This window comes from Halichondria panicea, chromosome 7, assembly GCF_963675165.1.
Source record: "Halichondria panicea chromosome 7, odHalPani1.1, whole genome shotgun sequence".
In the NCBI taxonomy this organism is placed as follows: Eukaryota; Metazoa; Porifera; class Demospongiae; order Suberitida; family Halichondriidae; genus Halichondria; species Halichondria panicea.
The window spans coordinates 3,831,864-3,856,597 of NC_087383.1; the positions used below are offsets into that span (position 1 = coordinate 3,831,864).

At 39.6% G+C, this 24,734-nt stretch overlaps 3 protein-coding genes across 6 annotated transcripts in view; 1 reads left to right on the plus strand and 2 right to left on the minus strand.

Moving 5' to 3' along the window:
- LOC135338764 (probable autotransporter YfaL) lies at nt 1–24,549 on the minus strand. 4 transcript variants are annotated; one of them, XM_064534845.1, is made up of 7 exons: nt 24,424–24,549; nt 23,136–23,206; nt 11,860–11,996; nt 11,283–11,744; nt 10,972–11,131; nt 10,605–10,725; nt 9,261–10,439 (listed from the first exon to the last, which is right to left on the minus strand). In XM_064534845.1, the coding sequence occupies exons 3-7, from the start codon at nt 11,969–11,971 to the stop codon at nt 10,281–10,283; spliced, it is 1,014 nt and encodes a 337-aa protein (XP_064390915.1). In that variant the 5' UTR covers nt 11,972–11,996; nt 23,136–23,206; nt 24,424–24,549; the 3' UTR covers nt 9,261–10,280. The 4 variants fall into 4 exon arrangements, 3 of the variants coding, with proteins under 3 accessions (XP_064390915.1, XP_064390914.1, XP_064390913.1); XR_010395739.1 differs by lacking the exons at nt 9,261–10,439; nt 10,605–10,725; nt 10,972–11,131; nt 11,283–11,744; nt 11,860–11,996 and adding exons at nt 1–418; nt 545–684; XM_064534844.1 differs by lacking the exons at nt 9,261–10,439; nt 10,605–10,725; nt 10,972–11,131; nt 11,283–11,744; nt 11,860–11,996 and adding an exon at nt 13,733–18,206.
- On the minus strand, nt 987–8,836 carry LOC135338761 (uncharacterized). The gene is made up of 2 exons (XM_064534840.1): nt 8,654–8,836; nt 987–4,759 (listed from the first exon to the last, which is right to left on the minus strand). Exon 2 carries the CDS (start codon nt 4,756–4,758, stop codon nt 1,204–1,206), a length of 3,555 nt encoding a protein of 1,184 aa, XP_064390910.1. The 5' UTR covers nt 4,759; nt 8,654–8,836; the 3' UTR covers nt 987–1,203.
- LOC135338759 (NBAS subunit of NRZ tethering complex-like) overlaps nt 24,550–24,734 on the plus strand; it is a 37,996-nt gene continuing 37,811 nt past the window's right edge. The window contains exon 1 of the mRNA XM_064534838.1: nt 24,550–24,716. The gene's annotated coding sequence lies outside the window, so the exon portion shown is untranslated. The remainder of the gene's footprint in view (nt 24,717–24,734) is intronic.

Consider the following 24,734-nt stretch of genomic DNA (forward strand, 5'->3'; position numbering starts at 1 on the left):
TCATATCAATAAATTATACTGAGAAAAGCATACAGTACAAATATTAGTTGTCAGATTCATCTACTTGTTGAAGTTCTATGAGCTCAAACTCATCAGGATTGTCTTTCTTGATGGAAGTTGAACTTCTACGATTTCATTATGATTGATTTTTGAACTTGATCTTGGCTTTACACTTATCTTGTGTTTTGTTAGCGTAGTCGGTTCGGAAGAGTATTAGTTGGCAGACATTGTAATCCTCTCTTCGACGGCGACTGAAAATCGCCCGAATAAGTTCCGATAGAGGTATTTGTTGACCACTGAGTTCGACAGAGAAACTATAGCAGCAGTGTTGTCCTCAGCTCTGTAATAGTAGCTTCTGTATTGGTTGTCATTGTGCTGTTCCTCAAGCTCCATCTTCTGGCGTGTACAGCATCGATTCCTGCAGGAAAGGAAGGCATACAGGCAGGCAAGGTAATATAAATTTATCCAAGGATTTAATGAGGTTATGGTTTAATTGGTAATTCATGTGAGATTATAGATTTTGTAAGGAAACGAGGTGTCTTACCTTAGAAGCACAACTCCACTGACAGCTGCTATAGAGATGAAGGTAACCAGGGGGATGTAATAGAAGGGTGCGAGTACAAAAGAGACAAAGCTGGTGGCCTGTATTCCTCCATCCAAGCACTGGTTGTCAGTTCCAGGGCCCTCGAATACAAAGAAAATTGTTGTGTATCTAAGATCCACATCTACATTACGGATTTCTAGTAACACCAACACTAAAACTGGCTTTTATGACGTTAGCAAAGACACTCTTGTAAGGCTGAAGAAATAGGCATAATCCAATGGACATCATCAGAGAGAAGATCAGTGGAAACTACGGAGGATATAGTAGAAATGATCACGATTGGGACATCTATAGCTTACATGCAATAGCTATAATTATACTATTCGCCCATACATACTGTATCACAAGCAATATTTTACAGGCTTATGGTCATGCATACAGCTACAAATTCAAACATATATACACACATTGTGTGGAAAACCGAGCAGTGCTGAGGGACACTGTATACTAAATGCCATTGCAATCCTATAATAAAAGGTATATTCATATAATAAAAACCATAAAAGCTAATAATAATCTGGCAACTTTCAAAAACAAGATTTATTTAGATATCTATTAAGAAACAGTATTATCTATTAAGGGCTGCATATGCACTGTCTTCAGTGACGGTCACTTTCCAGCAATTCTTCTCTCAGTGGGAAGTAGTCTTGGGTCGTGTCATCGTGCAATGACACCACGGAATAGGTGAGGGGGATACTCTCTGTTTTAGAGTCATTCACACCGTTAATGTTTTCATACTCTCTACGCACACCAGTTTTGCAACGATAAAGTGTCTTCACTTGAGTGTACCCTTGTACACAGATTATTAGTAGGAATGTGAGGAATGCAATACCAACAGAAACACTAGCAAAAGCATTCTGAAAATGTTCGTTAGATATTGTACTTGAGTACAAAAATCCTCCTGCAAGAACGATCACATTAACAACAAAGGAGCTTTCAAGAATCGAGATACACCATTTTCTATACGAAAAACCAACCACAGACAGTAATAGTGAAGACAAAGCTATAGTTACAAGAAGATTGATAGTGGGATCAATAGCTTGAATTGCAACATTGGTAACGGCCAGTATCACACGTACAAGCAGTGTCAATCCAATCCAGTACTGGTGCTTGTCTTTGAGGGGGCCATAATGAGCATCAAAGAATGGCTTTAGCTTGTTGATCCATGAGATATTACCACATTTCCTCAGCCATGGAACTAGCAGTATTGTTACTGTATAAGGCAGCAAGAATATTATCAAAGCAAATATTGCCGCTATGAAAAGGAATGAGTGGCATACACCAAAATATGGAAGATTACCATCTGCTAGCCACACAACTCTCGTCCCACCAGGATAGTTAAGAGTAGCAAACCCCAATGATGTAATAATTGTACGGAGAAGCTTGGAATACGAGAGTAGAAATAGTGTAGCTAAAACATGAACTGAATTGTTACCAAACAGTTTAGTAGCTTTGTCAGAGTAGCGGCAGGCTAAGATGATGAGCCCGGCTAGACTCCAAACGTAAAGAGGGAACAAAAATTGCAACCAAGTTTTCCAATACATATCTAGGCCCTGAATAAAACAGGTTTTAATTCCAAGATCCAAATTGAGCCACGCCACAAATGTGACAAAAAAAGAAGATGACTGGCGAACTGCATGAGGAAAGAAAATGCTTTGATTAGTCCACAGAATGTTAGCATACAAAAGCAGTCCATTGACAGCTCCTTTGGTTATCGTGAGATCAAACAACTTAATGAAAAGCACTAACACCAAACCAGCAATTGCAAATGGAACAAAGAATGCCACGTGTCCATTATCGGAGCAAGGCAGACACTGAGGGCTACCCAACGCTAGGCTGAGGTTTGGGGAACAACCTCCACACAGAATACCACTGTGATTGAAAGCACACTGAGTGTTCGGCTTGTTCAGGTTAACAGCAACCTCTTCTGCTGTACAGTAATCAAATGGGCAATATTTGTATGCAACAACACCTGTCTCATTGTCTACAGCTTCTGAGTTACTCACCCAGATCGTACCATTGCGGGTTATCAGCCCCTCTCCATTTACAGTAGCACATGTTGTAATTCCATAGTCTGTTAGCCTTTGGACACAATGACAAGAAAATGTGTCTCTTTTGAGTGTCAAACCCAGTGGGCATTTCTGTAGAGTGATGTTCAGAAGAACTGGAGTTGTGGCCAAAATATTGTCAATTTCAGTATGGTTATGGTATTTGAAGATGGACACATTGTTGGGGGAAAAATTATATTTATTTTTCTTAATAGAGATTACGTCGGAACCAAAATATAGCAGAACTGTACTATTTTCATTATTCGAGTACACCTCATACTCAAGTAGGGAGCAAACTGTACCAGAAAAAAATTTGACAGATTGATTGAAAGAAAGTATTTTTCCTTGCTCAGAAAACAAAAGAGCATGGACTGGTCCACCAGTAACACCAAAATCGCCACCGACCAGTGCCAAACTGACATTGAACTTCTCACCTGGGGAAAGTGTTCGATGCTGAACAATGTAAGAATAGGAAGCACACTTTGGTCTCCCATTTTCATCACAGAAGCAAACTCGGGTTGGGTCGGAAGAAACTGATGAAAGTTTTGAGTGTGTGTTTGAATCAAATTTAAATATATCACTCTGAACCTCATAGCTAAAGTTTTGCCATGCGCTAGGAGTAACAAAACAATCTGACTTCAGTGAAGTACCATATACATCACTACCACCGTTCTTTGCACTGTTTCCTTTAAAGATAACTGAACTATTGGGTCTTTCTCCATCAGTAAGATTGTACGATAAACTGAACACACACTGATGCCTCCTCTTCATGTCCACTGATGGAAAATTGATTTCTGTTCCAAGTTCATTGTCAATTGGATTTTGTACATATACAGCACCACCCTTGTCTTGTGCAGTATTGTTTTGAAATATTACTTTAGACTGGTTTGTAAGATACATTTTAGTATTGAAGAAATACATTGCTCCACCACGATAGCCAATATTGTTCCTGAATATTGTAATCCCGTTAAAGTGCAAGTCCACAAAAGACAGGATTAATGGTGAATAAGAACTTCTTATATCTGTTGCATTTTCAAATATACATCCATCGATAACTACTGTTGAACGGCCGCCAATATACATGCCAGGACTGCTTGAAACATTAATATTTTCAAGTCTACAGTACTTCGTCAACAGAAATATTTCAGAAAGATTTAGTGAAAGCTGGCTGAGAGTGACATTTGTAACATTTTCACAATCAAGTACTCCATCAAAGATAGAGCTATTCGAAACCCTGATTACTGCATTTTTTTGAAGTTGTGAGCTCCACAGAATTATTGATTCAACCTTACTACCTTCAACTCTTAGCTTAAACCTGCTAATCATCGAATTTAACTGAATGTTAATTCCTATTTTGTGACAGCCATTTACTGTTAGGTACACCGTGAAACCTGGACTAGCAATTACTGACTCAATAGAAACACCATGCGAACTGCTAATGGTTCCATTAAAAGTTGTGTTAATTGCACTGTTCAGATTTATGGAAAGTTCAGACGACACAAATGAACAATGGTGAATAGACATTGAAATCAAATCCAATCTATGAGTATTAATGATCGTTCGATTGGTATAAACAATTTTTCCATTATTATAGAATGAATTGTATAGCTGAAATTCCCTCGTCATTTCAAGGGTTAAACAAACGCGGGTAGATTTAATGTGATTTTGCGAGAATCTCCTAATGTGAGACACACTTACTTTTGTTTCACACGCTGACTCCGAAAGGTTTACGGAGTCATATTGAAAGAACAAGTTGCTTATTACTAGCTCATCAATCATCGTAAAATTAAATTGTCCACCAACTGAAAAACTAACATTAGGAGCTTGAATGGATATGCCAACCAGCGCTACATTCGTTGTATTAGCAATTTCAAACTTTGGCTCGGTTAAAAGATGGACACCCTCAACAAACAGTAATGTGACATTGCTTTTTCCACTAAGCAATGTAGCGTTCTGAGCATAGTAATTGAGAGTGTGACACGGCTTACTAGGACAGTTGGTGTTTGGAGGCTGTGAAGGTTTGACATAGTACACCTGAGCCCTGCATACTGAGGAGGCCAGGAGACAACCCAACACCACCACCACTAACAAGGACACTCGAAGCATTCTGTTAGAATTAATTAACATATAAAGTCAAAATTATGCATGGCAGTTGAACAGAATAATTGTTTGATTTATTTACTCTAGAGCTAGGCCAAATAATTGAATAGTAAACCACGCCTATAGTTATATACATGTTCCACTTAATTGATAAACAGCAGGGCAAATGTAGGGCGCGTGCCACGGTGGTCGCCTGCGTATCTGCACATGAAAAATACACCTATCTCTACGATATAAACATAATATTTATATAACACTTAGCAATAAGTGTTTTAACGTGTGCATGCACGAGCGAGCAGAACCTCCGAGTTTGGGAACAGAGCTTTTGTCCTCTTTTCAGAGGTTGTCCTCTAGCTGGTGGGAGGTTCATTAAAAATAGCCGGTATCAAAGAATTATATAGTATGTTTATATGTATGGTCTGTATGGACCCAATTTCTAGTTCAAGAAGCAAAGGAACGTACTGAAATCTATATAAAGCAAGAAGATGCTCGTAAGAGCATCCACCCGGCCCGTGTGTTGACACAATAACTTTTTACCGTAATGACGATTATGAATCGGGAATGATCGCGAATCTATACAGCAACAATTTGATCGATTAGAAAACAGTTTTTATCACCTTCGAAAATCGCCTACAAGTTTTAACCGTATCATTCTTTTTTCAACCACTGCATCTCATTTGCAGAAACGGTCGACAGAGTGTCTAGTTCACTCAAACAGTTTATTTTTGTGTCCACAATCAGTGTTATTTTGCTGAATTGAGTGGCACTTGTACTAAATGTAACTATGGTTTTAGATAGCTTGTGATCTGTGTAAATAGTGATCATAAGCTGTCACTATTCTAGTGGTAGCTTTAGTTGCCTGACCTAAGTTCTATATTAGTGTTCTAGAATTTCTTTTGGTTTTCCGTTTTGTACAATATTTTTCGGTGTGCATACTGATTCTGATTGTTGTTACCTGAACCTCTGTCTTCAAGCATAATTAGTGCATCATCTACAAATTAACATAGCTAAGTGTGATATAACTTTAATTGGTACTATGGTAGAATGAAAATACAAAACACTGCCACAAGTATAAACTTTGATACGAGGCTGCGAGTATTTGGTGGGCGTAAACCTCGCCGTTGGTTCTACAGAAAAGGTGCAACTTACATGCGCATGAGCAAGTACCTACTTTGCTCTCACGAAAGTACGTCCATGCAGGTTTTAGGGTGTACATACATAATTATAGGTGCCAACTGTTCCAGATTTGGAGGCTCTGTCTTGTGTCCCGTCTGGAAAGCACGTACCTGAAATGTCCCGGACTTTCAAGGTTGCTGCTCCTGAGCTGGGATAATAAAGTCCAAAGAAGCTCAAAAATACTGTAACTATATGCATGGCTTGAAAGCTTAGAAGAGTATGCTGTTTGCTTATTGCTACGATAAAACATTGTTTTGCAGTTTGTGGGTGGGGCTCTCCAGCATGCTGATCGTACTGACTATATGCACAGGAAGCAACTGTTCTCATAATAACTTTCCGTGAGTGTCAATACAATGGGGCTAAAAGCCCTCAATTTTTTTGTCCCGGATATTTTTCTTTTAAGGTTGGCCTTGCATCACTACCATAGCAACCATATATGGCATAATGCACTGAGATTATATGCACTTGCACTGTGTGTAAATGTAGTAGATTTTAAGAAAGAAATTTACGTTTTGACTTAAACTCGATCATTATAGGCTGCTATATACCTTTCCCCATAAGTTGTGGGAACAAAACCTAAGAATTTACTATGGAATTCCTGAATACAATGATGTCTTTTATAGGGAAAAAACTTGACCAATCAGAAGAGTTTGACGTCATTGGGCAACAAGTTAGTTATTGCAGGTGCCCTCGTGCAATATATGGCATCAGGCATTATGTTACTCCAGTGCAATATAATTATGGCATGTTATTGCACTCGTGCTGGGCAATAACTAATACAATGCTATAATTGTGGCCAGTTGCATTGTCAATCCTTATGTGTGTGTGAACAATGCTGGCTACTATATTGTCAAGGGATTCTTCATACAGCAGGGTCGTAGCTAGCTTAGGTTTTCAAGGGTGGCACAATTATTTTGTTCTGCTTAAAAAAAAGGTTAACTGTTATTTCATATCTAGCTTTTCCTGGTAACTTGTATAACTATAGCCCTGGCACGAACCTATTATAACTGTAGGGAGCGAGCGACTAAGGTAAGGTAGTTTGAGATAAGAAGGTACTCCTGCACCAGTGCTTCCTACGACACCGCCCCACAATGCACTGTATAGTTCAATCTTTATTGAACTATATACAGTGCATTGTGAGGCGGTTGCATTGCGCATGTTCAGATATTATTGTACAATGCTAAATGCTAGATCTAGAATGCCAGGGGGGGGGGGCAGTTTCCCTCTGCCTCCCGCTGTCTACGGCCTTGAAGTTGACCCAGTTTCTAAACTGACACTTGCGATAGTATGAAAATTAATGCTTTGTTTTGCAATTCGCTCAAACGAGCGAATTCCTAGATTTCGATGGAGCAATAGCTTATGCCCTGTCTTGCACGAAGCAAGAAGGCCTTACTCTCTTGAAGGAACAGACCCAGCTCTCAAGCTCCTGTCTGAGGGAAGGGATGTGTTTGTGTGATTCCCCAACACAATAGGATATGGCAAGTCTCTCTGCTACCATTTTTGATGGACTACAAGTATAGGATATACCACACCTACTCGGAGGATATGCACCCATATATCCTCCGCTACCGTGGTTACATACCCCTCGGCTCCGCCTCGGAGTAACCACGGTAGCGGAGGATATATAGAGTGCATATCCTCCGAGTAGGTGTGGCATATTTGACTTATACCACGTGACCGCAGCACTATAAAAGGACCTCCCCCTAGCAACAATTCAATCGCAATGCAGACTGCAAAAAAGAACAAGACTATGCCGGATTTTGCAGGCGTCAAACAGCTAGTTGAGCAACATGTTGACTCCTACAGATGCTCAAGAGCTTCCTTGGTCCAAGCGTTGACCATTCGACGTCCCTTACTGGAGTTGCAAGCTCTTCTTGGATAAAATGTATCTAAACCGCGCCCATGGACCATGGAAGCTTAGCCATCTTGTTGGAGAGCACCTTCCGTGTTTCTGCCGTCGCTTTGAGTCTTAGTACCGTCGAGCATGGCTCTTTTCTCTTTGCTTACTTTCTTGAACAAATGAAAAAACTAAAAAACAACTTGAAAAACTGTGCATGCCTGGGGCTGTAGGCTAATATTCTATATATCCTACAGCTGTTGACCAATGAGATCAATTTGTGGTGACGTAAGTGTGGTATAAGCTTGGTAAGACCAGAGCTCCCCTTGTCCATCGAAATCCAGAACTGAAGTCTCCATAGTCGAGTCACAGGTAGCTAGCTAAGCTAAACACCTTGATGTGGTCGCTTAGGAATTCGCTCGTTTGAGCGAATTCCAACCACGCCCAGATACAATCAATACCAGGCCTAGGAGTCGACCTAGCGTTCAATTGGAGATGGATCGGCCTGAGAACGAGGCTAGTGTTAGCTATAGATATAAGATGAAACTGGTTGGGACGTACATTTTGGACAGGCTGATTTTATGGTTATAGACTATAATCTGATCTATATTATCCCACACAATATGCACCATGCATGCAGCCCCCCCCCCCGGCCCCCCGTTTTTCTATCATAATCAGTGCATGTTTGGCCAAAAATAGGGTCTAGTGAAGCATAGATCAGTACTATAAATGACACTGACAGATATAAAACTAGTATGCTTCACACGCCAAGGAATTCTTTGTGTGTTAATAAGCAAGAAAGTTGCTAGAGTTTTACTGTAAATCTAAATGTGTGCGGCAGGCGTGCAGGCTACATTAGATATAAATAAGATTAGATATAAATAATACCTTAGGTTTTGTTTTCAGAGAGAGCTTTGTAATCAGAGTGACACCTAGTACCTCTGGGACCTGAAATCAGACCTAAAACAGAGAGAGAGCCAGCGAGCCCCTCCCACAATTCAAGGAAGTGGGACTGGCCAGCAAGTCCGTGCTCTTGTCCTGTGCATGTGTCTCTCTAAAGCTAGCCAGGGGCGGATCCAGGAAAAACAAAAGGGGGGGGCTAGCTAGAAAGGGGCGAAGCCCCTTCGAGGGCGGCAGAGCCGCCCAGGGCAGCCTCGCCGGCGAATTTTTTTGCAAGATTTGACCTTTGAACTTTCATATTAATGAGTAGAATACGTTGACCTCTGCACTTACTTTTAATACTATGGTGATACTGTACTGATCAGATGTACGTACGTACGTACGTACAGCTAGCTAGCTAGCTAGGTACGTCCAGCTAGCTACCCTAGATCCTTTATACTCCTAGTAGCTGTTGTCTAGCATCTCTCAAGTGATTTCAAGTGAGTCTACAGATGCATAATTGGTGGCAAAATTGTTGTAGAGTCAGACTACAACACATGGTAGTTTTTTCAAAAGGGGGGGGGCTTCAGCCCCTCAAAATCACCCCTGGATCCGCCCCTGCTAGCCATAGATTATAGTATCTATGAGCTAGCTCTGCTCAGTTGACATTATAGATCTACTAATCGTGTGCTGTATTGATTGTCTGGATCCATTTGTATCTAGGGTAAATGTACTATAGACAGGTCACCTCTAGCCCTTGACTTGTGATCATGTTCTATAATTATTATTAAAAAGTAGATATCTATAATAATTATGCAGAATCAGAATGACCACAGTTGTTGAAGGTTCCATCACTGAGGAGAAGATCCTTTTACGACCTGACCGTTCCCTGTGATTGGCCGGAGGTCGTCACAGCTGTGGTGAGATCTTGAAACACTTAGTGGAATCATAGATACACAAAAGAAAGGGATAGGCAACACCCAGTACTTCCGTTGGATGAGGCGAGTTGCTAAAAAGGGGCGTGTAATGAGCAAAAAGGGGTGTGTGCAAACTTTAGAGTAAAACTCTAGCAACATTCTTGCTTATTAACACAAAGAATTCCTTGGCGTGTGAAGCATACTAGTTTTAGTTTTTTTAGTTCTATCTGTCAGTGTCATTTATAGTACAAACTATTAATATCAGTAAAGATATTAATAGTTTGTAGTATTATAGCAAACTGTGCTCTTGAGGAGACACCAGATACACTTAGACATAGGCTATTAATCTTTTAGAGCTACTATATGCAAAGTGATGAGAAAGTGAACTCCAAAGGGGGTGTCAGTACACTCTACAAACCATAACAGGTCTGTTCCCAAGTCCTTCAAATGCCATCTCTTCGATCACACAATACAGATAGATACTGATAATCATGGCAGCCCCTATCCTAATCACAACAGATAATTATCAAGGACGTATAAAGAGAAGAGGGCATGCAACTACTATCTTTTCATATTAAAAATGGACAGGGAAGTGCTCTAAAAACAGGCGATGGATGACCGGTTAGCTAACTATTTATCTGCTGAGCATGCATGAGGTACGTACGTAGAGCAAAGATAGTATCTTTGGGTATAGAGTTAGCCACAAACAGCAGCTCTACTTATGTTCCATAATTTCCATCAAATTTAATACTTGCTCCTTTGTACAGACGTAACTGGCTAAAAGAAGTGGCGAGCATTGCAATGCTTATGATACCTCCTCCTTTCTTATTTCCAGAGAACACAAGAGATCCATGAATATCAGCCCGAGTCCCACTAAGCTGTATAGCAGTATAGAACACAATCGATCACATTTCCATTAAAATGAATGTATTAAATGCAACCTTAGCTTACCATTATCAAGCTAGCAATACGTACATTAATTGTAGCTTTCATACAATAATATTATTATATAGTCGTTATAAGAACCGGTATGACAAACGTACCACTAGACCAAATCCTTCATTATCATCAAATACATTGTGTCCATAAAAGGCCAGAGAAAGATGAGCAATGCTCAGTGTTGTTCCAGTATTTGTATATTTTCCTTTGTTCTTGATGAACATGCTGTAGTATAGTCAAATCAGGGCAAAACCATATGCAATGTACAATGTCAACAGCCATTGTCTGATGATTGATGATTGTGCTTGCAAACAACTATGCATTGTACTCAACACCAAATATATGTGGCAACATGCATGGATGCATGAAATGTCTACTAGACAATAGACGTACTTCTCAACTCTAATATTAAGAGCTTTAACACCTATAGTTACTGGTAGTAAGTTAATGCATATCGTATATTAAACTTACCAGTCCCTGAAAACCAATGGCAGCACACGACTTGTATCCACCAGTAAGAGGAGAGAGGAGAGAGATATGGCTGCGCCAAACTCCGCAGTGTTTCCAGTGAACAAGCAATTGTTGATGTTCGCAGAATAACTCAGTTGAGCACTGCTTGTAAACTCACGTTCTATTGAAGTGATAATTATTTTACGATTATAATTATAGTACCACACATGCACTGATACCACACATGCACTGACTAACTCAGTTGCATTGGTGCATGGTATGCAATTGCTAGTATAATTACATACTTAACCATGCATGATTATTTTACTTACGATTGGTAAGCACATGAATTGCTCCTCCAAAATCAGCTGAATTCTTCTTAAACACAGAAGAATCCATTTTGAGGCTAGAAGCAAATAAATACGGTCCTTCTACATATCCGATATGAATTCCACCTCCTGGGCCATCACGATTATTCGTGATGAAATATGTTGAGTTTATGACAGTCGTGTGACTAGCAAGTCCACTGAACACAATATACATTCCTCCACCAGAAGATCGAGCATAGCCATTTTTAATGACGCAGTCTTGAATGATGACATCATAGGAGAAAGTCGAGTTTATACTCACGGCGATGGAACCGCCTCGTCCTACAAACTGGTAAATCTGAAATAAACGAGTGGTGGAGATAGGAGGGCCGTCTGGCTTGCTGGTATTATTTCTGAAGACACAGTCTGAGACTAATAAACCTCGATTGATGGAAGACAATATCTCAGTACCATTATCGTCATAGCCTATACAGAGCAAATGCAGTAAATTATCTTCAAATCTGATAGACTACGTGAAAATTAATGTAGTATACTGCATGCAGGTTTGAATAATGCAGTTAGTTATTCTACTGTGTCTCACCTACAGAGAGACCTCCAGCGTGGCCTCTGTATTGGTCTTGTTTGGTCACTCCAGAGAATCCATTGTCCTCAAATGTGCAGTTGTGAACCACAACTCTCAAGCACATGTACATATCTAGAGCACCTCGATCAAACGAACTGAATGAGTAAAACCGTAGCTATATAATTATAGGGAGACTATAAGGGTATATTAATTAGCAAACATAAACCAACGTTATAATGTCAGTGCTGCTTAGATAATCACTTGTATATGCATCTACAGCTGGCCTGAAATGACAATGCGACACATGTATGTATGCAATGCTCTCCATAGCGATGATCCCGGGGCTGCTTATGAACTTTATCCCTTTGAGTACCACATAATCAGCATTCTTGAAAGTTATGACATTAAAGGTACTAACATTTTCTTGTGTAGAGACATTAAATTTGACAATAACATCATCATAAGAGTCATTAGCCAACATTTTCAGATTCTATGCAATAACAACTTTGCTGGTTACTGTGTGTGTTCCGTTGGGGATCACAAGTTGTACACAACTGTCGGTACTGGGAAAATCTGTCGTGTTTAGAGCTGAAAGTGCTTCTTGAAGGCTGTAAAATCTCAGGTACATCGTCTCAGTAAGGTTTCTTTCATTCTTTACGTATTGAGCATAATATTATTGTTGTCTCCACTCTTCAACTGCTACAGAAGCTTCTTTTGACACAGATAGATGTATCTCACATCGCTCCTGGAGCTGGTCTTCCGTGTGAACAGAAGCAATGGACACAAAGAGTAACAGAACACTGATACTACAGCTGTAACTTCTAAGCCACATGTTGTATAATAATTAAGAGAACTGGAGTCTGAGAAGGGCAGTCACTAAACCTATACACTTAGGAGGGCTAAATGACCAAATAAACTGAATGGCCAAATAAAGCACTCAACTGAACACTTGCTACAAATCATAAGAACAGTCAATACATTAACAACTTACAATGATTAAAATACTCTCTCAATGCAGAATGCAACTTGTGACAAGTTGCATCCTGCATGCATGCATGCATATAATCTACGTGTGGTATGTGGTGGTTTAATCTGAGCATTAGGGTACAAGGGGTGTAGCTATAGGCCATGATATTTAATATGCTCGGAATAAAATTTAGCGCTAGCATGATTAATTAGTGCTTTCACATGATCTTCAGCAAAAAATAGTCAGCTAGGTGGCCATGCATGCTTTTTGAATAACTTAATCCACACCTACTTTTTTCACGAAAAATAAGACATTGGATATTCAAATGTAGCCAGGTACAAAACAGGTCAAGCTATATACATAGTGCATGCATGCAGGCTGTACATGAGGCTATAATTATAGATCATGTGACAGCATGCACTAAATCCTTTAGAACACACCTGCCAAAATCCCGTATTTTAATTCTGGTGTACTTAGATGGACTCTCGGTTACGTAATGCACTCGACTGTGCCTCGTCACGTGCACCACGTTAACCTTGAGTCTATGCATGGCACCTTGGTTCGCAGATTATCTCGGGCGCTAGGTGTGTTCTAAATAATACTTAGACACTAGTAGAGATAAGATGTACATGGGAAGTACATGGGAAAAGTGCCTCAGAGCAGGTATATATACATGGGACTTCAGTATACCTGCAAATTTACTTAGTATACCTAGTATTCCGTTGTCAAGTAATTGTATTGTAGTCAAGCGGCGTGCGCATGCGCACTAGTATCTAAATGAGTTAGACACTGTTTTGTCGGTGTCCATGTGATTTAGAAGCCCCCAGCCACTTATTTAGTAATCAATGTCCATTTTTCATTAAGTTTTATGCATAATGTCCTTATGCTTATGGCATGCCTGTTCTAGATCATCAGGAAGATAATACTGAGAGTCATTGAGATTATGATAATAGGCGCTTTCCTTTTTATTGTGTGAGGTGGGGCGGGTAGTTGAAACGCACATTTCAAGAATTAAAGAATAGAGTAATGGGATCTTCATGAATTGTTTGGACCCCTGTCTAACAGGAAGCAAGTCTGTTCACTAATAACTTAATAACTATGGTCAGTCAATAGCTTTTAGGGTTTGCATGAAAGCAAGTGAAAGTGAAAGTGCTTTGTTTGCGCTGATGTTAGTTTTTAGTGATTGTATTGATTCGGATGTTATGAGACGAGGAGAAATTATGAGACACCATTGCTGACTTTTAATTCCTTCTCCTGTCTACAAAAACAGTTGCTTGAAGTTGTGGTAACAGATACCAGTGCTACAATTATTTCACACCTAATACTACGGTAAATTAAAATGTTTTCTCCATGCAATTAAATTCTGTACTTGAAACAAACTATTGCGGTATCTCTGTATACACAAGCATATACGACTCCAAATCTGTAACTGAAGTACTTTTTTCTTAAAGGTGACCTGTCTCATAATTTGTATACAGTCTATCTCACAGTACTCTCTTCTACTAGATAGAGAGCTATATAGCGAATGTGCATGTCCACATGTATACGATAGTCTGTCCTCTGTCAGACTATAGTGTGGAAAACCGAGGCTTCATGAGAGATACTGTATACGTCTACTTTCACCTGAATAAGTTAATGATGCCATTGCAATCCTCTAAATGTATACTATATTCATGATAAAAACCATAAAGCTATTCTGTCACCTTTCAAAAACAAGATCAGATATCCAGTAACTACAGTATAATTATATTAGAAACAGTATTATCTAGGGCTGCAAAACGTAATCATGCACTGTCTTCAGTGACTGTCACTTTCCAGCAATTCTTCTCTCAGCGGGTAGTAGTCTTGGGTCGTGTCATTGTACAATGAAACCACAGAATGAGTGGGAGGGACACACTCTGTTTTAGAGTCATTCACACCATTAATATTTTTGTATTTTCTATACACACAAGTTCTGCAGTGACAAAGTGTCTTCAATTGAGTGTACCCTTGTACACAGATTATTAGTAGGAATGTGAGGAATGCAATACCAACAGAAAAACTAGCAAAAGCAATCTGATTACTTGAGTACAAAAATCCTCCCCCAAGAATAATCACGTTGGCAACAAAGGAGGCCTCAAGAATCGAAAGATACAATTTTCTATATGAAAAAGCAACCACATAGAGCAATAATGAAGACAAAGCTATAGTTACAAGAAGATTGATAGTGGGATCAATAGCTTGAATGGCAACATTGGTAATGGCCAGTATCACACGTACTAATAGTGTCAATCCAATCCAGTACTGGTGCTTGTCTTTGAGGGGGCCATAATGAGCATCAAAGAATGGCTTTAGTTTGTTAACCCATGAGATGTTACCATATTTCCTAAGCCAAGGAACTATCAGTATTGTTACTGTGTATGGCAACCAGAATATTATCAGAGCAAATATTGCCGCTATGAAAAGGAATGAGTGACGTACACCAAAATATGGAACATTACCATCTGCTAGCCACATAATTCTCATCCCACCAGGGTAGTCAAGAATAGCAACCCCCAATGATGTAATAATTGTACGGAGAAGCTTCGAGTACGAGAGTAGGACCAATGTAGCTAAAACATGAACTGAATTGTTGCCGAATAGTTTAGTAGCTTTGTCAGAATAGTGGCAGGCTAAGATGATGAGTCCGGCTAAACTCCAAATGTAAAGAGGGAACAAAAATTGCAACCAAGTTTTCCAATACATATCCAGGCCCTGAATAAAACAGGTTTCAATTCCAAGATCCAAATTGAGCCATGCCACAAACGTGGTGAAAAAATGAAACAGCGAAGATGATTGGCGAAATGCATGAGGAAAGAAAATGCTTTGATTAGTCCACAGAATGTTAGCATACAAAAGTAGTCCATTGACGGCTCCTTTTGTTATCGTCATATCTAACAACTTAATGAAGAGCACTAATACCAAACCAGCAATTGCAAACAGAACAAAGAAAGCCACATATCCATTATCAGAGCAAGGCAGACACTGAGAACTACCCAACGCTAAGCTGAGGTTTGGGGAACAACCTCCACACAGAATACCACTGTGATCGAAAGCACACTGAGTGTTCGGCTTATATAGGTTAACAGCAACCTCTTCTGCTGTACAGTAATCAAATGGGCAATATTTGTATGCAACAACACCTGTCTCATTGTCTACAGCTTCTGAGTTACTCACCCAGATCGTACCATTGCGGGTTATCAGCCCCTCTCCATTTACAGTAGCACATGTTTTAATTCCATAGTCTGTTAGCCTTTGGACACAATGACAAGAAGATGTGTCTCTGTTGAGTGCCAAACCCAGTGGGCATTTCTGTAGAGTGATTTTCAGAAGAATTGGAATTGTGGCCAAAATGTTGTCAATTTCACTGTGGTTATGGTATTTGAATATGGACTTATTTTGGGGGGAAAAATTGTATTTATTTTTCTTAATAGAGATTACGTCGGAACCAAAATAATTATAGCAAAACTGTATCACTTTTCTTATCTAAGTACACCTCATACTCAAATAAGGAGCAAATCGTACCAGAAAAAATTTTAACAGAATGATTGAAAGTAAGTATTTTTCCTTGCTCAGAAAACAAAAGAGCGTGAACTGGTCCACCAGTAACACCAAAATCACCACCGACAAGTGCTAAACTGACATTGAACTTCTCACCAGGGGAAACTTTTTGATGCTGAACAATGTAAGAATAGGAAGCACACTTTGGAATCCCATTTTCATCACAAAAGCAAACTCGGGTTGGGTCGGAAGAAACTGATGAAAGGTTTGAGTGTGTGTTTGAATCAAATTTAAATATATCACTCTGAACCTCGTAGCTAAAAGTTTGCCATGCGTTAGGAGTAACGAAACAATCTGACTTCAGTGAAGTTCCATATACATCACTACCACCGTTCTTTGCACTGTTTCCTTTAAAGGTAACTAAACTATTGGGTTTTTCTCCATCAGTAAGATTGTACGATAAACTGAACACACACTGGCGCCTCTTTATGTCCACTGATTGAAAATTCTTTTCTGTTCCAAGAATTTTTAGTTCATTGTCCACTGGATTTTGTACATATACAGCACCACCCTTGTCTTGTGCAGTATTGTTTTGAAATATTATTTTAGACTGGTTAGTAAGATAAATCATGCTATTGAACAAACGTATTGCTCCACCACGATAGCCGATATTGTTCCTGAACACAGTAGTCCCATAAAAGTACGCTTCCACAAAAGACAAGACTAATGTGAATAAATCAAGTCACCAAAGTCTGTTCCGTTTTCAAATACACAACCATCAATGTTTACTGTTGAAGGGCCGCCAATATACACGGGAGGACTATTTGAAACATTGACATTTTCAAGTCTACATTTCTTCGTCAACAGAAAGATACTGCATCTGTTTAGTGAAAGCTGGCTTAGGGCAACATTTGTAACATTTGTGCACTGAATTTGTCCACCAAAGAAAGAGCTATTTGAAATCCCAATCATTGCATTTTTTTGAATTTGTGAGCTAGTCAGAATTATTGATTGTGTCTTACTATCTTGAACTCTCAGCTCAAACTTATTAATCATGACTGCCAACCAAATGTTTATCATTGTTCGTCCACCTCCACTACTGAATTCGTGACAGTCATTTACCGTTATGTACACCGTGAAACCTGGACTAGCAATTACTGTATAAATGGAAACACCATACGAACTGCTAATGGTTCCATTAAAAGTTGTGTTGCTTGCACTGTTCAGATATATGGAAAGCTCAGACGACACAAATGAACAATGGTGAATAGACATTGAAATCGAGTCCGATCTATGAGTATTGTTAATGATAGTTTGATCGGTATAGGCAACTTTTCCGTACTTATAAGTTGAATTGTTTTTGTATAGTTGAAATTGGCTCGTCATTTCAAGCATCCAAAAAATGCAGGTAGATTGAATATGATTTTGTGAGAATCTCCTAATTTGAGACACACTAAATACTGTTGGTTCATACTCTGACTCTGAACAGTTTACAGAGTCATACAGAAAGGTCAAGTGGCTTATTACTAACTTATCGATCATAGTAAGATTAAACTGTCCAGCTGAAAATTTAACACTAGGAGGAGCTTGAATGGATATGCCCATCAGTGTTACATTCGTCGTATTAGCAATTTCAAAATTCGGCTCGGTGAAAAGATGGACACCCCCAACAAACACTAATGTGACATTACTTTTTCCACTAAGCAATGATGCAGCGTTCTGGGCATAGTAATTGAGAGTGTGACACGGCTCGATCTTACCAGGACAGGTGGTGTTTTGAGACTGTGAAGGTTTGACATAGAACACCTGAGCCCTGCATACTGAGGAGGTCAGGAGACAACCCAACACCACCACCACTAACAAGGACACTCGAAGCATTCTATTTAAACATAAAGTCAACATTATGCATGATTGGATATGACTAAATATGCCAAATAAGCAAATGGTACCATGCCATGCAATAGTTATATACATGGTCCACCCACTTAATTGAACAACAGGGCAAATGTAGGGCACCTGCCATGGTGGTTGCCTGCGTATCCGCATTTGAAAAATACACCTATCTCTACGACATAAATAATATTTATATCACACTTAGCAATAAGTATTTGATGTGTGTTTGCACGAGCATAACAGTGGAACCTCCGAGTTTGGGAACAGAGCTTTTGTCCTCTGGTAGGAGATTCATTCGATCAACTTACTATTAAATAGCGGTATCAAAGACTAGCTAAATCATGGCCCGTATCGACCTAATTTCTAGTTCAGGAAGCTAAGAAACTTGTAGCCTCGATCCCAGGCCAATTTGTTTTAATAAAACAACGTTGAAAAATACGGTCTGGTATTGATATCTCTGGACGTGGCAGAAACCGGAAACAAAGCAGAGATTCTCCATAATTATACATTTTGTTTCCTGCCATCTTTCCCCATATCAGTTTAACACCGTAATTTAGCTCCATGTATATGCGCTCAAGAAACTAAAATCTAGCCATAGATTATCTACCAGGTAGCTTTAGTTACTAGTAGCCCAGAATCCAGCAATCTGATTGGTCAGTACAGGGTTTATATTTCCCATATTAACCTGTAAATTCTCATATAAACCTGTAATTTTCATGTTCACAACAACCATTCATTATTAATTTTTGTGTTTTTCAAACATGTTTTTTGTATATTGTATTATAAAAAACAATGAGAAGTAACTGTTTTGTTTTGGTAATGACAAAAAATTATAATGTTCAGTCGCTGTTAATACGTTGGTTGTTGGATGTAGGCATATAGAGAGATTGATGGTATAACGTTGCAGGCACTAAAGTTAAAGTTTGGAGGCATAAATTGACAGCAGTTGGTTTGTGAGTTTTGTTGCACTGCCATCTGTGAGTGATCAGTGTGTGCCAGTATGTTAATTGGCTTTACGTTGAGGATGTCTGAAACTGACTTCTTTTGACACTCAGAAGTTCTCTTGTAGCTGCGAACTCCTTCCAAGCTTCGGTGTCCAGTTGTTTCCATTATCATTTGTTCGTCCACTCCAGCGTTGTAGAGTCTAGTAGCAGCAGTTGCACGGAGTATGTATTAGAGGTTCAGCCTTCTTTTGTGACTCTAGTCCAGCTCTCTGCAAACGCTTCATTTCGGAGTCTAGGCACACTCGAAAGTCAGCAAAACAAGCATCCTTGAACAGGTCAATCCCGGGATTTCCATTCTAATTATTCACCTTATGCAGATATCACTATCCAAACTGTACACTGCACCTGCCGTGATAAGAGGCCTGCAGACACTTTGCTTCATTCGCTTTGAGTTAGGTAGAGAAGATTGTGCAGGTTCTGTTGGCTTGTCCAGCTCCTCCTCCTTTCTTTGTTCTGTAGAAAGAGTAGCCAGCTCCGCCTCCACATTTAGAGGGCGGGGTCTATGGGCTCGGTCATTATTATGCCGAGTACTTCTTCAGAAAAGAGCTTGTCTAGGCCTAGGTCTTCGTCCACGTCCATTCTTTCGGTTAGTTTTTGAAATGAACCTAGCAACTAAACTCGTTAGATACTGTTTAGTCGGTATCTATGGGAATTATAAGCCCGCAGGCACTCGTAGTACCCTCGCTTCGCTCGGGATACTACAGCAGGCCTTTGGGCTTATAATTCCCATAGATACCTCCTAAACAGTATCTAACTATTATATATAGCCTCGATTCCAGGCCGATTATAATACAGCCAGCTGTCTGGTACCTATTGCATGGTGATAGTGCGCATGAGTTAGTTTATTCTCCAGAATCTGGGGAATCCCTTTTTTTCTTTCTCTCATCTATTTTTTATCTATGCATATATACATCAGCTTAACTCTCTGTTGCGTCCAGAAGGCTTTCACACTAGTCTGAAGCCAAAGAGGATCTGCATGATCATCTACCTCTATGACAGTTGTATGGTCAGGATGTCTTACCTTGGATCTGTACAGGCTATGGGAAGTGCATGGTGCCTCTTAACTGCTACTTGCGAAGAGAACCCGGCATATACGATCAATTCGCAACAATAAAATCCACAAAGCCTAAACTATTACACACAATCCTTGCCAGAACGCAATGTAGATGAGAGCCTTTTCTGTCTTCAAACTAGTGTTTAAGCCTAGCTTCACAGCAAAAACACATTTTATATATATGAGATGCATCAGTGTTAAAATGACCGAAATGTATGTCATTTCTACATTAAATTTCAAAAAATGTTTCTTTCTTTATGTTTTATGTTACTTTAGTTACTAGTAGCCCAGAATCCAGCAATCTGATTGGTCAGTACAGGGTTTATATTTCCCATATTAACCTGTAAATTCTCATATAAACCTGTAATTTTCATGTTCACAACAACCATTCATTATTTTATGTTTTTCAAACATTTTTTTGTAGATTGTATTATAAACAATGAGAAGTAACTGTTCTGTTTTTGGTAATGACATAAAATTATAATGTTCAGTCGCTGTTAATACGTTGGTTGTTCGATGTAGGCATAGAGAGATTGATGGTAACGTTGCAGGTACTAAAGTTAAAGTTTGGAGGCATAAATTGACAGCAGTTGGTTTGTGAGTTCTGTTGCACTGCCATCTGTGAGTGATCAGTGTGTGCCAGTATGTTAATTGGCTTTACGTTGAGAATGTCTGAAACTGACTTCTTTTGACACTCAGAAGTTCTCTTGTAGCTGCGAACTCCTTCCAAGCTTCGGTGTCCAGTTGTTTCCATTATCATTTGTTCGTCCACTCCAGCGTTGTAGAGTCTAGTAGCAGCAGTTGCACGGAGAAAATGATTCGTTCGGTACCCCTTAATACTAGCTGCAGAGCATAGTCGAGCCACTGTTTGGTCCAGCGTATTGTGGCCAATTGGTTTGTTCAAAAACCAAGTAGTAGTGTTGGGTTTTTCAAGGCTCGAAAGTAAAATGAATTTTTAGGACAATCTTTTGGCAGGAGCTGTTGGTAAAGCTTGAATAGCCGAACGAAGCATCTTCAGGGTTTTCGGGATTGTTGTAGTGAGACACTACTTTTGGCTTGAGTTTCCTGCCTTTTAAGCCTCCTGGTCGATTTTTAGATATGTCTTCTGTGTATTTCAAATACGACCGCTGTCCTTCAACTTCAATTACTTGAATTTGGCATGGTTCTGACCTCAATTCACGATGTTTGCTACCACTTCGTAGAGCAAAGTAGACACCATTCATAAAAAGTACCATATCAACCAGTGCTTGTGGAGTTTTGCATCCAAGAAGACCTTTGTTCCATAGAAGTTCTTCTTCTTATTCTGTTAGAGGTTCAGCCTTCTTCTTTTGTGACCCTTGTCCAGCTCTCTGCAAGCGCTTCATTTCGGAGTCTAGGCACATTCGAAAGTCAGCAAAACAAGCATCCTTGAACAGGTCAATCCCAGGAATTCCATTCCATCGCAAATACCTCTGTAGCCACTCACAATGTGGTGCAGTGTATCAGTGGAAATTCTGAGCCATCGTTCTTCCGAATCTGAAAAATTAAGCATTTCAGGTTCTCGGATAGTTCCTCGGATTTCAGGTCACTCAATATAGTGGAATAACATCCCCATGGCACTTTAATCGGTACTCACACCAGTCATTCCATAGCTTGAAGCAGTACTTTGTATCTGAAGTTGTGCTATTAGGAATAGCACTCTTCTTCAATTTTTCCATCTCGTTAATTGAGGTGCAAATGCACGCACTTGCTTGGAGGTAGAGGCACTGCTAAAGAAAGCTTCATTCGCCCTGAGTTAGGTAGAGAAGATTGTGCAGGTTCTGTTGGCTCGTCCAGCTCCTCCTCCTTTCTTTGTTCTGTAGAAAGAGTAGCCAGCTCCGCCTCCACATTTATGTCGTAGAGGGCGGGGTCTATGGGCTCGGTCATTATTATGCCGAGTACTTCTTCAGAAAAGAGCTTGTCTATAGGCCTAGGTCTTCGTCCGCGTCCATTCTTTGGGTTAGTTTTTGAAATGAACCTAGCAACTAAACTCGTTAGATACTGCTTAGGAGGTGTCTATGGGAATTATAATCCCAAAGGCCTGCTGTAGTATCCCAAGCAAAGTATCTAACTATTATGTAACGAATGTGTTTTTACTGTGTTAATTCTATACTCACGTGTGTTAATTCTATAGTCACGGAACTCAATCATGGAAATAACGGAACATATTCTTAGTAAACGGACTATTTTACGATATAGGTTTTACGTTCGTAGTACGATTACCAATATTCTGAAGCGCATGCGCACTATGACCCATGCAATATAGGTACCAGGCCGTATTTTAATGCGGTCTGGAATCGAGGCTACTAGAGTAAGGCATCTATATTCAGACACAATGCATGTTCAGAGAATCATTCTGAGGAAACAAGCAGTGATAAAAAATTTTCTTTTGCACCATCTGATCAAGCATGTGTTACTATGAATGTATGGAAAAAAGAATTGATAAATATCAACTACTACGTCTTCAAGAGCTGAAAATGTGCTAGTGTCTGATAAACGGTAAGAACAGACAAAAAAATCGATCATCAGACACAACCTACCGTTTCTTCTGTAAGGGGATATGCTGAGAGTCACATAGTAATTATGTAAGGACAATAACTAAACAATAAAACCCCCAAAGTTGGAGTTGCATCAGATTGCAGACTGTTTACGTAATACATTTCAGCACCATGTATAGTTCTTACGTAATGCATTCCTTAACATGCATTGTGTCTGATTATCTGAGATGCCTTACTCTAGCTAGCTACAGCAAGTTTAATTGTCAGATTTACATATATACACTGTCTGTTTACACATTACAAAAACACTATTATACACACGTGATTTTTTATTAATTTACCTCTGAGGTATAGGTAGGTCTGAGGGTGGTCGAAGTTGAGACTGGTTTGAAGGTGGAGGGAAGGGTGATTTCTGTGGAATACAGCAACAACATTCAGGGCTACATTCAGTCAGCTTGAAAAATCGGTGTAAATTTCCTGTCAATTGCAGTACGTGGAATACTGCATTGTCAGCTTTTGACCTTCAATACATAATACGTAATCGCTGACATAATTATGACCAATTCATACGGCAAGTAAACAGTAATGAGGGCGAAACAGGTTAGCAACTATACACGTGTCCTTCCTTACAAAGTCATATATAGCTGTACGTAGTAACAAACACACTAATGATTGAAAATCACAATGCTATAATTGTGGCCAGTGCATGTCAATCCTTATACGTGTGTGTGTGAACAATGCTACTATTGTTCTGCATGCAGCAGGGCGGTAGATAGATAGCTTATAGGTTTCAGGGGTGGCACAATTTGTTCAGAACTGTTATTTCATATTATCTTCCGAGTATATAGCTGTTCCTGGTAACTTGTAACTATATAGCCCTGGCACAAACCTATTATAAAAACAGTTGACCTGAAAAATGTTTTGTCCCGCCCTTGATAACTGTTCAGGAAGCGAGCAACTAAGGTAAGGTAGCTTGAGATAAGAAGGTCCTCCTGCACCAGTGCATGCTCTCTACGATAGTTCAATAATTTAAGCGTTAATTGTGCATGTTTAGAGCACAATGCTAAATGCTAGATCTAGAATGCCAGGGGGGGGCAGTTTCCCTTTGCCTCCCGCTGTCTACGGCCTTGAAGTTGACCCAGTTTCTAAACTGACGCTTGCGATAGTATGAAATGCTTTGTTTTTGCAATTTATACAAGTGCATGCATTCATGTAAGAAATTAATATATAAATAAAAACCCTATAAAATTGGCGCTCAACTGCAAATTCTGCATCATCCATACGTTCATGCATGTGATATAAGGTTGGGACATTTTGAACAGGCTGATTTTATGGTTATAGACTAGAATCAGATCTATATTATCCCATACAATATGCACCATGCATGCAGCCCCGTTTTTCTATCAGTGCATGTTTGGCCAAAAATAGGGTCTAGTTAAGCATAGACCAGTATAAATGACACTGACAGTATCTATATGATATAAAACTAGTGTGCTTCACACGCCAAGGAATTCTTTGTGTGTTAACCACTGTGGTATAATATTGAGGCAAGAAGAAAGTTGCTAGAGTTTACTAAATGTGTGCGGCAGGCGTGCAGGGTGCTGGTTCTACATTAAATATAAATAATACCTTAGGTTTTGTTTTCAGAGAGAGCTTTGTAATCAGAGTGACACCTCCACTTCATAGCATTATAGTCTAGCATAATATTATAATATTGACCTGAAATCAGACCTAAAAACAGAGAGCCAGCGAGCCCCTCCCACAATTCAAGGAAGTGGGACTGGCCAGCAAGTCGCCTTGTGCTCTTGTCTCTCTAGTTCTAGCTCTATAGCTCCAAGCTCTAAAGCTAGCTCTGCTCAGTTGACATTATAGATCTACTAATCGTGTGCTGTATTGATTGTCTGGATCCATTTGTATCTGGGGTAAATGTACTAGACTAT